At 39.7% G+C, this 15,809-nt stretch overlaps 1 protein-coding gene across 22 annotated transcripts in view; it reads left to right on the top strand.

Moving 5' to 3' along the window:
- Window positions 1-15,809, top strand: part of GBF1 (golgi brefeldin A resistant guanine nucleotide exchange factor 1) — an 84,233-nt gene that overhangs the window by 28,798 nt on the left and 39,626 nt on the right. For 11 of the 22 annotated variants that reach the window (XM_083738194.1, XM_083738198.1, XM_083738206.1 and 8 more), the window contains exons 4-9: window positions 8,303-8,434; window positions 9,070-9,188; window positions 9,643-9,751; window positions 10,162-10,222; window positions 12,646-12,700; window positions 13,995-14,093. In XM_083738194.1, coding sequence (XP_083594320.1) covers window positions 8,303-8,434; window positions 9,070-9,188; window positions 9,643-9,751; window positions 10,162-10,222; window positions 12,646-12,700; window positions 13,995-14,093 — 575 coding nt within the window. The remainder of the gene's footprint in view (window positions 1-8,302; window positions 8,435-9,069; window positions 9,189-9,642; window positions 9,752-10,161; window positions 10,223-12,645; window positions 12,701-13,994; window positions 14,094-15,809) is intronic. The other 11 variants (XM_083738205.1, XM_083738204.1, XM_083738195.1 and 8 more) reach the window with 1 other exon arrangement.

Genomic DNA, 15,809 nt, shown 5'->3' with positions numbered 1-15,809 from the left:
TTTCTCATGGAAATGAGAAGAGAGGAGCAGAGGGATGCTTTTAATTATTGGTCAATGGGTAGGCTTCAGTTGTAGTGACATCTGGTAGAATTTACAAATGTGGATTTCCTCCCTCTGGCTCTGGAATGATCTGGTAGTACTCTTTTGTACTTTAACCAAAATAGATGTCAGCTTAACATAAGAGATGGCATTACTAGAGTGTATTGAATTCATAAATTCAAAGTAATTTAACTGAGTAGCTGCCAAGTAGAGCATTTAATCAGGGCAGTTCTTACCATGGTCATACTCATGTACATAAGACTATTGACTGTCTTGACGATTGACTGCCTTGTTTTGGCAGCTGAGGTTTCTTTTAAACAGAGACCACAAGGCACAAATTGGCTAGCAAATCTCAGTTCCAGGAATGTGACAGCTATCTTTGAACCATCTCACACACAAATGAGAGGAGTTCCAACCCTTCCCTTCTCTTTATGGGGAAGTAGAATTGGACAAAGTTCTCCCAAACCTACTCTCCTCTTTTCAAGTTCCTGTAACATTTTACAGAGTCTGTGCGCTTGGCAATTTAATGGGAGATTAGCCCCCCCAAACTGAGTGTAAGCCACCTTTGGGATAGGGGATCAAGATAGCAAAAGGAGAGAAAGAGGTCATATGCTTTAGAAGTTTGGAGACACATAGTAGGCTAGTAGCTGGTGAGACAGGATGGGTCAATGGGTGTATTTTTAAGTACAGAGTGGTGTGCTTGAATGTAGTGGGGGAGGGTCCAAAGAAGAGGAGAGATAATGGCAGCAGTTATAGCAATCGGGAGTTGGGAGAGATTTTATAAGAAGGATGTTTCATGTGGAAAACTGAATAGTCATTTTGTCAAGCGAGATGTGTGGAAAAGGTTGAAGAAAGGTATGCAGAATAGCAGAGCAAGCAGGAGTAACAACTGGAAATGAGCTCCCTCCTTCTTATAAGCATATTCTCTAGGGGCTCGTGTTGTCACAGATAGCCACCCTTTGGCAGCCATCTTCACTGGTTCTCTTGGATTGTGCTAGTTGAACTTGGTAGAGGAGTTGTTTTTTTACCAAAATAAGCAAAGCAAAATACAAACACTTGCTTGGTGGTGTTTAATATAAATGGAGCTACTTTGTGTTGCAAACATAATGTTAAATTTCTGGCATTTGACAGAACTTTAAAAACGTTATAAAATGAATGATAACAGCAAGTGTTTCTTGCTGTATTAACATTTTTTCCACCTTTGACACAAGAAACGGTAGCTTTCTATGAGTAGAAAATTCATTCTAACAGTTATTTGTGCAAGCAAGTCCATTGAAATGGCCATAATTTATGAGTTTTGTTCTGTGCTGGGAAATTGAGCAAACCAGCTGCTCTGTGGCCCTTGCCTATTCTTCAGGGTTCTCAGTACTACTGGTTATCAGCAAAAACAATAGTGAATAAGCATTAGCTATGCTAGCTTCAGCTGCCCAAAAGATTTGCAGTGGAGTGGTGGTATGACTGAGTCTGCTGGGGATTCAACGCCCCATGTACCGGGGGGGGGGGGGGAAATATTTACAGGGTTCATTAATCTTCTTACTCTTGTTTAGGCTTTCCCATGCTGCCCTCTGGCTCTTGTTGGATGGAACAGTTACTATTTTTTGAATAACCTGAAACAGCCAAAATTAATATTAATCCGCTTAATACTGTCATCAGTACTTAGATGACTTTGATATCCTTCCCAACTAACTGATGTGTTTTATTAAATGAACATGTAAGATTTAGACTGAATACAGCTCATTAGAACATGCATCAAATGAATGTTTCTGACACATTGTTTTGTTTTGTTTACTACTCCTTGTCCATAGTTACCCACTTTCGGATTATCAACTGAATCAGCAATTTCATGTGTGTGTAGGGAAGGGAAGCAAACCTTATATATCTCTTATATACAAAATTAGAAAATAAAATTAAAAGATGTTTTTCAAATGATATATCACTGAAATAATTCACAATGTATTCAATTTATTTGCTTTAATATTTAGTAATAATGGACACAGTATCTGTGATATTTCTTCCCAAACAAAATCCAGATTTAAATTAGTGCTTTATAATCAAGAATTAATCAAAGTGGATCTTTGCCAGTTAGGTGGCAAGCAACAATATGATCTTGTGAATGTATGATTTTTCTGTAAAGTCACTGTAGAAAATCATGATTTAATAGTTATTGTGCATATATTGCCTGTTACTTCAGTTTGCAACATGACAACATGTGTTTGTTGTCACTTTTTGTCATTATTTGTGATGCATTTTATCTATATACCGGTATTTTGTACATTTGCAGTTATGGTTTTTTTGTTTCCTTTACTGTTTTTACTTGAATTAAAGTATAAATGGTGAACAAAAATAGAATGTAGCCCATCCAGTGGTACCTCAGGTTACATACGCTTCAGGTTACAGACTCTGCTAACCCAGGAATTGTACCTTGGGTTAAGAACTTTGATTCAGGATGAGAACAGAAATCATGCTCCAGCAGCGCGGCAGCAGCTGGAGGCCCCATTAGCCAAAGTGGTGCTTCAGGTTAAGAACAGTTTCAGGTTAAGAACGGACCTCTGGAACGAATTAAGTACTTAACCCGAGGTACCACTGTATTTTTATTTTCACATCTGCATGCATGATCCTGATTGCCCCCTGGCCTGGTTTCCCTCATCACCTCTGCCACTTTGGGGCCTGTGCAATTCCATGTATTTGTAGATGAAGGCATGTTATGCCGTTGCTGCCACTGCTGCTTCATACAACTGCAACAGTCTTGTTTTCAGAAATGAAAATGTTACTTTTGCTGCTGCCGGAACACATCACAAAAATAGAAAGCGTTTCCCAAAACATTGCCACAGAAAAGATACAGTGAACATTTCATGATACAATTAAGCCAATTTAACCATTGTCTTTTGAGCAATATTCTGCCACTCTGCATAGCACAATAACAAGCTGGAAAGAGTATGTAGATGATTGGCATCCAGCAGTTTATCAGTTCTTTAAATAAATAAAATGAAATTGTGTAATGAGAAATAGGTGTGCATGTTGTGCACCCATTAAAATGCCTTCCCTATGTTTTGCATTGGACATTATGGTGGAAGTGGGAGGCGCTAACACATCTGCTTATCTGCATTTGGACAAAAACTACTCAAGTCTTTGCAAGAAGATCAAATTACCTTAGATTTTTGTGTGTATGTGGTGCTTTATTTTATTAGCTTGAAAACTTCAATTAAGTTGGATGTTTCAGTAAAAAACAGAGGTGGGGATTGTGTCATGGTTCTCTGACATGGCCATGCTGGGTCCTCCTGCCCAGTAAATCCATGGAGTCACGAGGCAACAGGAGAATCTGCCAGGTGACAGCTGCATTTCAAGTTTCTAGGCTGCAGCTGCTGCCTGTGTTATGTACACCCAGCTTCAGGGGGAAGCTGTCTGGAGAGACCTGTTGCAGCCTCTCTGCTCAAGCTGTGTGCTTCCTAGCTGCCCTGATCCAGGAAGTGGAATGGGAAGAGCAGGAAGCCTCCCTTTGCAAGGCCCATCTTCTCATTCCATTAATCCCCCCCCCCCACACACACCTTGATGCTTATAGAGGAAAAATCTGGATACTGTCAGTGAATTATATTTACCTTGATCATAAGCAAGCCCTAAATCTTTAGACAGCATATTCAGAAGACAGGAAGGAGTTAATCCTTTATTAGAGGTGCATTTCCCTAAAAGTTTAAACATGTGCTGCAGCCATGACTTAATTTCACACTAGTTCATTTCAGCAGAAAACACAACTGACTGTGTTGCAGAGAAAAGGCAGCCGCCTTACACAGTTGTTTCACCTGCTGGGTTCTATCAGCGAAGTTAGTGACACATTCCAAGGAATGGCAAAGCCCTTCAACAGCACTCCACATGTGAAACAAAATGAGATATAGCCATGCAAATGGCATGGGAGAAAGTAGCCTTACTTTGCATCCTGTTTTAAAGAACCATGCTAAGGAGACAGTCACAAAAGGTACCCATTGGTAACAATTTGGAAATTGTAATATCCGTGTTTACCCCTTCTTAAACATCTTCTCTTACGTGTTTTTTAAAAAATAAAAGGTTACCTGTCCAGCTCCTCCTGGGTGTTTAAACATTTCTGACCTTAGAGGTCCAGACATTTCAGCTACAGTGTGGTCCTATCAACTCTCTTCTGTTTCTCCTCCTGCATGTTCTTTTCATTATTTTCCCACTATTTACATTTACCGTACATAACCAATCCTTAGACATGATAGTCTGGTTTAAAAGCAACAACAATAGAAGGTGTGTCTGATTTTGACTGGAACTACAGTGCAACAAGGGGAAACTTAATCCCTTCCCCAACTGTAATCCCAATGAAAATCCCTCAGCCTTAGAAAACAAGATCTCAATGACAACTTTTATGAAAGGCTACTATTCATGCCTGTGTGTGTTTCTTCACAATTGCAGCTTAGGAAGAAAGGGTTAAACCTTCCCTCTCCATGTGCTGTGTAGTCCTGATGAAAAGCACCCCCCTTGTTTTCTTTAAAACCCTGGTATAGTTTCTAATGATCTTTTTAGCACTACATGTATTGTCCTAAGATTTGCTGTTCTATTCATGTATTTATTCTTTCTCAGTTCCGGTTCTCTACCTGTGGAATTTGCTGCCTCCCAGCAGATTATCATATTTTCTTATAAGAACCATTTTTTAAGAGCCGGTGTGGTGTAGTGGTTAAGAACGGTAGTCTCGTAATCTGGGGAACCAGGTTCGCGTCTCCGCTCCTCCACATGCAGCTGCTGGGTGACCTTGGGCTAGTCACACTTCTTTGAAGTCTCTCAGCCCCACTCACCTTACAGAGTGTTTGTTGTGGGGGAGGAAGGGAAAGGAGAATGTTAGCCGCTTTGAGACTCCTGAAGGGTAGTGAAAGGCGGGATATCAAATCCAAACTACTCTTCTTCTTCTTCTTCTTCTTCTTCTTCTTCTTCTTCTTCTTTACAGCAGAATCTGCAACCCTATCAGTTTAAAATTGTTTTCTTAAAGTAAGAAAGAGACTTTGGCCTCCAGTTTCCATGTACCTTATTTCTGCCATGAGAAGTGTTTGGTTTCTCATTTAACTTTTGTACAACACTTTGTTTTACAATGCTATGGAAATGATATCAAAAAATCTTATCCACAACCTTACATCATTAATGTACAAGTAATATATTTTAATGCATATAAAGATCGGAATATAGTGGTACCTCGGGTTAAGTACTTAATTCGTTCTGGAGATCCGTTCTTAACCTGAAATTGTTCTTAACCTGAAGCACCACTTTAGCTAAGGAGGCCTCCTGCTGCTTCTGTGCCACCGCCGCACAATTTCTGTTCTCATCCTGAAGCAAAGTTCTTAACCTGAGGTAATATTTCTGGGTTAGCGGAGTCTGTAACCTGAAGTGTATGTAACCTGAAGCGTATGTAACCCGAGGTACCACTGTAGTTGACCCAAGAATGGTTGTCCACTTTTTCACATGTTATTTTACATATCTGACACCTAAGTGAGTCTTTCAGTGATTCGTATACAAAGACTGTAATGTTTTTGGTACAATTATTAATCCTTGTTTTGGAAGAAAAGAGAACTCTAAAGTGCCCCTGTGGCTTTCTTTTTTGGCTTTCTTAACCATTGGAAAACCTATGATATTGTACTCCTTTAAGGGTTGTTTCAGCATCTCCAAGGCCTTGGCCAAAGATAGATGAAGCTGCATTATTCTGAGTCAGATCATTGGCCCATATTGACCATTATTGTCCACTGTGCTCTGACTGGCAGTGAGGTCTGAGGTCTCTGGTAGAGGTATGCTAATCAAGATTTTTTTTTCTTGGTAGATATGAGTTGAAACTGTGGTAATTACAGTATTGTGTAGCACCTTTTCATTTCAAAGAAGTACCAAGGCGGTTTACAGAAAAGCTTTGAAGAAAAGCTAAGTAGACTGATGCAACAGCCAAGATAGTTAACTGAGAACAAAGCTGAAATTCTTGTTTTCAGGCTCTCTAGAACAATAGAATGGCACACGGGTGGCACTGTGGGTTAAACCACAGAGCCTAGGGCTTGCCTATCAGAAGGTTGACGGTTCAAATTCCCACGACAGGGTGAGCTCCTGTTGCTTGGTCCCTGCTCCTGCCAACCTAGCAGTTCAAAAGCACATCAAAGTGCAAGTAGATAAATAGGTACCATTCTGGCGGGAAGGTAAACGGCGTTTCCATGCACTGCTCTGGTTTGCCAGAAGCAGCTTAGTCATGCTGGCCACATGACCCGGCCAATAAAGCGAAATGAGCGCCGCAACCCTAGAGTCGTCCGCGACTGGACCTAATGGTCAGGGGTCCCTTTACCCTTTGGCTAGAACAATAGAGCATTTTCTTTGACAACAGAGTGAATTGGGAATGAAGAAGTTATTCATAGTGTGCAAGCCATGAAGAGCTATGGATAGTTACTGAATTTAAAGTATTGCTGTAGAAGTTTTTAATTTCTCCTGGGCTTTTCAATTGTCTGCTTCCTTAGTTTTGGCCAGTTATCTTGAAAGAAAAATCTGGTATGAAATCCCACATTGGAGTAGTGACTGAAGAATTCCATAGTGTGTTACAATGTAATTGGTCTTTTTGACATGTGTCAATTTCTATTTGAAAGGTAAAATGAGTGCTTAAATTGACACACTTCAAAACTTGATTCTGAGCATTCTGTCTGTGCAGTTCAAAGGAATTCCATTGGGTTTCATTTAGCTTTACTGGGGTGCTGGAGCAGTTGCTTTCTCATGTTAAGAGAATTTTGGAAACGTTGCTTTAATTCTTAGTAAATCCAGGATCAATAACTATAAGTGTTTGGTCATGAGGCAGACACATTTGTCAAGGGGGGATTGCTTGCATTTTGTCTTAGTAATTTCATTTGGAGTTAAAATCCGTTGCCATAGACAGTCTACAAGCACTGAGCCTTGAAGTTGCTGAGAATTCATTCATGTCAGGGTCATGCAACTCTCAGATCAATTACTTTCTCGTGAACCTGTCTTTGAAAACAGTTTGGAAGCTACAACTGGTACAGATGGCAAAGTCTTCCTATGAACAATCCTATAAAGTCTGGTTCTGGTTAAGGTGCAAAAGTATTGCAAATATACTCCATACTTAATTTGTTTTTTTTTTTTTTTAAATAATCATCAGAGTTAAGCTGGGAAAGGACAACTGTCAGATTCACATGAGTGAATTCTCAGCACCTCCACTGTTTGCCAAGGATTTACTAGATTGATTCTACTGCAGTTGAGTGGATGTCATTACAAAAAGAGGGACTCTCTATGATGCTGGCAAATATGGTTTCAGATGTATGTGTGTGGAAGAATCCTGGTTGTACACAAATTGAGAATATTTTATGCATTATAGCCTCCTCAGCTCTATTACTTACTTTTATATGTATTTCTTCTTTTATAGGATTGTGTATGTGATGGGATAATGATTGGGTTCTGTTGCTTTTTATATTTCTTATGTTTCAGTTGTACGATGCTTTGCCTTGTTGAAATAGTCATGAAAGGCCATAACCCCCAAACGATGCCCTTCTGCCCATCGGAATGCAACTCAGTCAGATGGGCGGCATACAAATAATAAATTTATTATTATTATTATTATTATTGTAGGCAGCTTATTTGATGGTTTCCTAATAAACATGAGTGATTAGAGAAATCTAGGAAGAGACTGACTGAACTTTGGTGTTGCAACTATTTATGGTCCTTCTACACTTTGAGAATCGTGTGTCTAAGGTTATTTTCATTATGTGCTATAAAGAAAAGTAAATTGGTCTTCAACACATTCTTTTATATGTATTTGAGGTATCCAAGGCAAATTATTAATGACTGTTGTAGCTGGTGGGTGCTGAGTGGACCTGGATTTTTGTCTGTGTGGCTAATATGATTGCTGGCATTCAATCAAAATGCTACCATTTCTCTTAGTGAATTGGCCCCGGTATGCCCAGTATGCCACATGTTTGTATTTAAGCAGTGCTTTTGCAATTGAAACTCGCTCAGGAGTTTACCAAAATATTAAGTTTTATAATCTCTCTGTGCTTGCGTTCCAACCTTCTATTCCCTCTTCTGGGCCTTGTCTTTTTAGATTTTTATTTTTTCCCATGCAGTGTTTAACTTATTTGAAACTTTACATTACATAAATGAAATTGCTCAGTGTGTTGAACCATGAGTTTGCAAGACTTGAGTCTGAGAAGGGGAGACATTGCTCTTCCTGCACTGGAGGTGATGTTACATTTTTTTTTATAATGTTGTGATTTGTCTTTTGCTTTAGAGCTTTCATCCATTGAGCCTATTGTCTTCCTTCGACCTTTTCTGGAAGTTATTCGTTCGGAAGATACTACAGGCCCCATCACTGGATTGGCCTTGACATCTGTAAATAAGTTCCTCTCGTATGCACTAATAGGTAATGATTTGGAATAATTGTTTTGCCTTCTCATGTCAGCTACATAATTTCACGCAGCTGAGTGAATGTCCCAGAAGAAGGACCGCATTTCAATTCTGGGCATGGAGGAAGATACTTTATCTCCTCCCTGCCCTCAGCAGATATACCATATGCTTCTGGGGGAGGGAAACTGAGCCATTTGGAAAATACTGAAAACTGATTACAACTGAAGAATTGAAAGTATATAGAGTAATATGTACTGGTACTTCAAAACCAATATCTTCAGGGATCCTTTTACAGTAAGGGTGGCATAAAAATGCAGCAAATAAGGACTGATCTTTTGTACAACAAATTTTGATGCAGATTGCAAAAGGATTGGTATCGTGTGAAAACCAAGCTACCAAAGTTGGAACTAAAGATAATAAATAGCACCATCTAATTACTGGAGTATTAAATGCATGAAATCAATCCATTGCCAAATAAGAATTTATCTTTTGTTGAACCATAACTTGAACTGTGATTCCAATCTGAGTAAAGAGAGTTTTGGATGAAACACAGGGAAGGAAAAGGAAAGCCATGGAAATAAGAATGGAGAATTTTGCTGTGGTGCAAAATTCCCCTGGTTTGATAATGTCAAAAAATTCTCTGTTATACAGATTCTAACCATGAGGGCACAGCTGAGGGAATGGAGAACATGGCAGATGCTGTCACACATGCCCGGTTTGTGGGCACAGACCCTGCGAGTGATGAAGTTGTCCTGATGAAGATCTTGCAGGTATGTGAAACAAATTAGTGTAATGTCTTGTGCCTGGTGCCCTGTTAATCTTGTTCCATGGAGACCGGCTTGGGGAAGAAAAATGGTGTTGGGACTTCTACTTTAGTTTTCATCAATATTTTTAAACTTAGGACTCTTGTACTTGCACTAAAAGCTTTCCAGTGCAAAATAATCTTCAACTGGACTTAGAGAGGAGTTTTTTTTAATCTTTTGTAGTGAAAATTAGGCTTCCTTGGTGTGGTAGAGTGAGGGGTGAGAGCCCAATCACAGTATGTGGCAAAGCATTGTTTGCTTTCATTCATTAAGTGAGAGTAATAGCAGTTATGGCATGCAAGAGATGTAGTCCCCCATTCCCTTCCTTCAGTTGAAGTTTTCAGATATTCTCTGTTGTTGTACATGAGTTCTCTTCCTGACACTGCTGTTGGAATGTCATCTTTATTTGTTCTTCTTTCAGGTCCTGAGGACTCTTCTCCTGACGCCAGTTGGAGCTCATCTCACCAATGAGTCAGTCTGTGAAATCATGCAGTCTTGCTTCCGTATATGCTTTGAGATGAGACTTAGTGGTAGGTTTTCAATGCAAGAAAGCAAACCCCAAACTTTGGTTTCTAGTAAATGACCTGGTTTCTATTAAATGACCAGAGTTCTGTCTGCAATATGAGTATGCGCTGGAACATAAACAAGCATAAAATTTGCTAAATATGCACAGTTGAACTTAGTAATAATAAAAAAGGTGTTTGCAGACCACTTTTTGCTCAGTTGCCTGTGTGTTTCTTTCACTCACCCGCTGTTTCAGCTCTGTAGCGCCACTTAGTGTACCTTTGCACATTCTGCTGCACAGCTGAGGCTGAAGCTGGTTTTAATAAATTTTCAGTAATCCTTTGTAAACAACACTTGGAGGGGAGTCTACTTGGAGAAGCCTCTAGATAATATCACACCAAGTAATGACACCTGTGTTATTTGTTTTTGTCTTCAGAGTTATTGAGAAAATCTGCAGAGCACACTCTGGTCGACATGGTGCAGCTGCTCTTCACAAGGTAAACCTCCTTGTGTTTGTCTCAGCACAGCTCAGGTGGCCCTTCAAGGACAGGAAGAATCCACACTTCAGTTGGGGGTGGGTAGGCAGGCACGCGTGCTCCGGAAAATCACCCAGTCCAAGCATTATCTGGTCCATGCAAATGCTTGGTCCTTGCTGAGGCTCATTCTTAGCATGCTAACTCTGGTTTAATGTGACATCCAAACATGGCAATAGTGTTGGAAATGGTGCAGAACAATGAGAACATGAATGGTTTGCCACTATTAGTTTTAACTGTGCTGGTTTAGCAAAAGGGTTTATGTTTCAAACAACATGTATCTGAGACGCTTTTTTAAATGCAGGATCCAGTTGGCTTTTACTACTCAATGTATTTCCAGTTAAGATGATTTGTTCCTGCTTACTGAAGTACTTTTTCACCTTGGTTCACTTCGAATCTGGGAAAACTAATTTGGATAATTTGTCTGTGACAAGGAGTCTGTGCCTGAGTTATAAGCTTTCCAACATATCCTGATACACTTTCCAGTTACTGTACCACAGCATTTATTCTATTACGACCAAGGATTTTAAAGAGTATTTCATATTAATCTAGATCAGATTGAGTATTTCGTATATTTGCTGTAGGAAATTGGGACACATAATGCTTAGGTTTTAGAATGTAAAATGACATTGCTTACCTTTTGTACTGTTGTAGTTCTGATATTTTAAAAATGGGTTATTAATAGTTTTTTATCTATATTTCACTCTTAACTATTCAGTTGGATGTTTCCAGAAGATATAGTTAGCTTCTGAAAAGGACAGAAAGGCAAGCTACTCTGTGTACAAAGAGCTATAGGCTTCCAGCATCTTTGAAAGCCTGCTATCTCACTCAGTAAGGATGCAAAATGATAAATGATATATGAAAGAGAGCCCATTTGTCTGTGGTACTTTGTAACCCCAGACATCATTAGCATCCTGAGCTAACTATGCATTTCCTAGTTGCTACTTGCAGATTTTGGTTTAGACTTTTCAGGTAGGCCCTCAGATATTAAGCTGCCTCGATCAAAGGACTGTGATAGAAAGTGAACATTGAACACCATGCATTTTGCATATGGGAGAAGCCTACTAGAGACTGATATTGCAATAGAAATGACGCTAGTTGTTCATTGAGGGTAAGTCCTAGCAGGAGATTCCAAGTACTGCTTTACTCTGTGGTCTTTGATTAAAAGGGCCAAACCTTAGAAGGTGAAAGTTTCACTGAATAGCCTGGCAGATCACATGAATATCAAAAGCATTTCTCTGCCTTTTGCCTCAGTTCTTATCTGAGCTGTACAACCCACTTACCCACCAGCTGATTTTAAAAGCGCCAGGTAACTGTGTGCCCTTAAGCCAGCCCAGGACACAGCTTAAGGACCATTTTGAGTTTTAGGAGCCAAGAAACTCTAAATGGAATTTCTTTGACCCAACTGAGCTAAAACTTGTGCAGATATATCTATCTTTCTATTTCATGTTGTTGGTCTTGAACCATTTATGGGTATAAATAATAACAATACAAATTTATTAGATCTTATGTCTACATTGTTAGCAATATATATACTTCAGTGCTTTATTGTATTTTTCAGTTAAAAGATTTGAATTAAAAGATATCTTCAGTCTTCTGCAGACCTCAAAAGTACACTTGAAACAATTCATTAAGTTCTAATGAGTTGAGCTGGGGGACTTATCTGCAAGGACTGAAAGATAGCTAATTCACAGTGGTTCTATGCTGAGGGAGGCAGTCTACCCCCCTCCCACCAAAAAAACACCCCCAAATAAATCCATTCCATCTGCATCCAGCAAGGCAGTTCTTAATTAGTTTTTACTATGTGGCCAACCCTGCATTTTCAGTAACAATAACCATGTTAGTTTGGCCTTTTAAAAGAAGACTACTCTTAGCTGTAATGTAAAATGTGAATATTGGTGAAAATGCACATACATCTAGACATTCGACTTTGCTTTTCTCATCCATGCCAAAATAAGTGCTCTACTGAATTAATGGGTCCATATAGAGAAGGATTTCTTCTTCCTCTTCTGGACTGTTAATGTGTTTTAGATACTTCACTTTCTACCATGCTAGGGCTGGCAACACTCAGAGCTAAAGAGCAAATGTTTCTTTAGGTGTTTCTGTGTTAGGAGTCAAAAGATTAGACTTGACCCAGTTATTTTCTGAAAATGTGAATTCAAGTCAAAGCTCTGACCTTTAGTCATTACCCACGAACTGATAAGACTGATTATTCCTTTTTCTGATTATTACACTGTAGTGTAACTTTTGATCAGAAGAGGGCAGATAAACCATATTCCAAGGGGAAGCCTTCAGGGAACTGCAATTTTTCTCTATTTGCTGCCAGGCAGGAAGAAGGCCTTCCCTTATTCCTTGTCCTTAATATATGTATTTTCTTGTTGTTCCAGATTACCTCACTTTAAAGAAGAGCCTAAGAGCTACGTAGGGACTAACTTAAAGAAGGTAAGACCCAAACTGCTGATGGATTCTTTGCTTCTGAGTGTTTGTAGTTACGCTATTCTGGGGGCAGGTGGGACAAATGTACATATGTATCAGTGGCACAGCTCTGAATCTTGTGCAAGCTTATCTAAGAAATGAGTTTGGGTTATGGCTCTTTATGCCAGTGTGAATCAGTCAGTCATCAACTGTATCGCTTAACGCAGGCATTGTAAGGAAGTGACTTCTGCGAGCCAGGTCTGTTGCCTCCTTCCATTAACTGGCAGCTTTCTTTTGTAATCTTTGTGCACCTGAACAGAGTCGACATCAGGAAATTTTTAGAGTGTTAGCTAAGGAACTGACCTCATGTCTCCCTCCCAGAACAGGGAAGTGCTCATACCTCAAAGGGTGGGCTGAATAGCTTCCCACTCAGTTCTTTTCTTGCTGACATGTGGGCAGCAGCTCGTGTGTTTTAGTAAGCATTTGATTATTTCTTTACCTGGGTCTATTTCTCCTCTTTTTCTTCCCCCTTGTTCTCCCTGCTTTCTTATTGGGCTCCAAACTCATGCTCCGTCTCTCCCCTTTTTAAGGAGATAGGAATCCCTTTTCTTGTGACCACACATCAATAATTCAGCAGTCATCCTTCAAAAAGTGTTATTCTTGTGGGAGTAAATGTCCCAACCATCACCAAGGTCCTTGTCACCTGGGAGGGCGTGGGGCTGAACAGTAAAAAGAAGCAAGGAAATCTGTAGCTTAGCCTGTACTGTAATAACAGGGGTATTTTCTTCCCTGTCAAGTTATACAGGGAACTTTATCAGACTCATAAGGAATATTCAGGACAACAATTTTCCTATTCATAAATCTGATTTGTACAAGAGAGAAAATTCAGTTAACCTTCTGAAACTTCGATATATTCAAGAACAAAGTGCTATAGGGTGCGTGCATAGATCTCTTCCTAGATTGATGCATTAGGAAACATTTTGAGCTCAGGGTTTGCACCAACAGGCTCAGTAGTACTTCTGATGTTTTATGCTTGCAAATACAGGTATATGCTGTGTTCAAATTAAGAGTGTGTCACATAAAGCAAGCCTTAGATGTAAAAGGTGGAATGCTTTTCTGTAAGCATATCCTGTGTGAGAGCTTTTCATTAACCAGTGGGTGGCTCCTTCATCTCATAGAGGCCTTGGTTTTCACTCTTACTGTCCTGCTTTGCTTTTCATTATGTGCTTTACACCATTCCTTGCATTGTTACATGGATTCTGTCTTTGGGTTTAGTTTTCTTTTTTCTTTTTCAAATGGTACATGTGACTGTCTTTCACAGATTTCTCCATATCTCCTCAACAGACTGGAACTATGTAATGGGGAACAGTCCAAAGCCCTGAACCAGTTAGAGAGAGTACTACTCTTTAAGAAACTGAAGGTCTCTCTTTCTCTCCTTCCCTTCTGCAAGCATCCGTGGGTGGTAGTTATGTGTTGTGTAGCAAAAGCTTCATTCATGTTTTCTTATGCAGCATGGCTTTGGGGAAGAATGCATGTAGCAAACTGCTTCTGTTTGGGACAGTGTTAGGAGGAAGGCTTTAAATATAGAGGAAGTGACATTGCAGACATCAGAATTGCTGTTGTCAAAATATTCTGAGGACATAAGCTAGAGATGGTGCTATCGATGGCCAGTTACCATCTCCTATCTTGAAAGCAATAGTTTAGTGCAGTTTATGAATTTCTGGAGATATTGGCACAAATGAATGAGGGTGGTCATAACTGTTTGCGGCAGGGAAGCCGGCTGCCACTGCAAATATTGCTAGTTTTATGCATTGTCTAAGGTAGGGTACAAGGCTTAGTATATGGAATCATAGAATTGCAGAGTTGGAAGGGATCCTCCCCCAGGGTCATCTAGGCCAACCCCCTGCATTGCAGGAATCTCAGCTAGAGCATGCATTATAGAAGGCCATCCAGTTTCTGCTTAAGAACCTCCAATGATGGAAAATCCATCACCTCTCATGGGAATCTGTTCCACTGTCGAACAGCTCTTAGCATCAGAATGTTCTTCCTGATGTTTAGTTGGAATCTCCATTCTTGTAACTTGAACCCATTGGTTTGAGTCCTGTCCTCCAGAGCAGGACAAAACAAGCTAGCTGCATCCATGTGATAGTCGTTCAGTAATTCAGTAAAGGAAAAGCTATATGCAGAACAGTATCACAAATATTCAGGATCCACACTTTCCCTTACCAGGTAGCCATTATTCTACAAAGTTGTTTAGCCAGAGCTAGAGTTATGTTTCCAAACTGATTATTACACATAATAATCTAACATAAAATTCCTTCCCTTCTAATGTAGCTGGATTCAGAGAGCTTAAGGCACTTCTTCAAACTTCATATTTTAACCATTGTGGTTTAAAGAGTTCCATTTAGAGCTTCATGATAAACACTTTTCTTTTCCACATAGGATTTATGTCAGATTAGATTGTTCTTTGTGGATAAGGCAACTAACAAGTGGCATAAATTGCAATGCAAATTGTGAGATTTCATTTTATGTCCGTGATGAAGGAGGATTACATTTAAATTTCATTTTTCATGCTCCAGGTCTGCCCCTAGAAGCTCTGGAGGGATTCCTTAGTACAACGTGTGTGTATATGTTTCTAGATCATGTGGCTGCTACATCTGTTGAAGCCCTGCTCAAATAAGCAATACCTTTTTTTTTTTGTCACTATTGCATCTGCATGGTTGCAGCCCAGTGAAGCTTTTCCCAGTCTACATTCTCCAGTCTACATTCTGATTTTAAGGAACCCTCAATAGCACCATGATTTATTTGCTAAGCACGTCAGGAATAAAAAAGCTTGTGTTTAGCTCAACTTGAATGGCACTATGTCAGCAGTCCAGTCAGTGAATGTGTTCAGAACATCATCCATTTAGAAATTGTATGAATTTCAGTTTTTGAGGCCTGATGATGTGGACAAGTTTCTTGGAGGAGTGTGTTATATTATCTGTTTGCTCAAACCTTGCACTTCCTGGCTAGCATCTCATGATGACTGACTGGTTCCATGAGTTAGTTATTGCTTCATTGACATAGAAGGTGGTCCTGGTTGTATTGAAGGAGGACAGTCATGAGACCACTCCTGAAGAAGCTGCCCTTTAATCCT

The sequence above is a fragment of the Podarcis gaigeae genome (genome assembly GCF_964106915.1).
Source record: "Podarcis gaigeae genome assembly, chromosome: 5".
NCBI lineage: Eukaryota > Metazoa > Chordata > Lepidosauria > Squamata > Lacertidae > Podarcis > Podarcis gaigeae.
The sequence above is the reverse complement of the archived record's forward strand: the minus strand, read 5'-3'. Positions and strand labels throughout refer to the sequence as shown.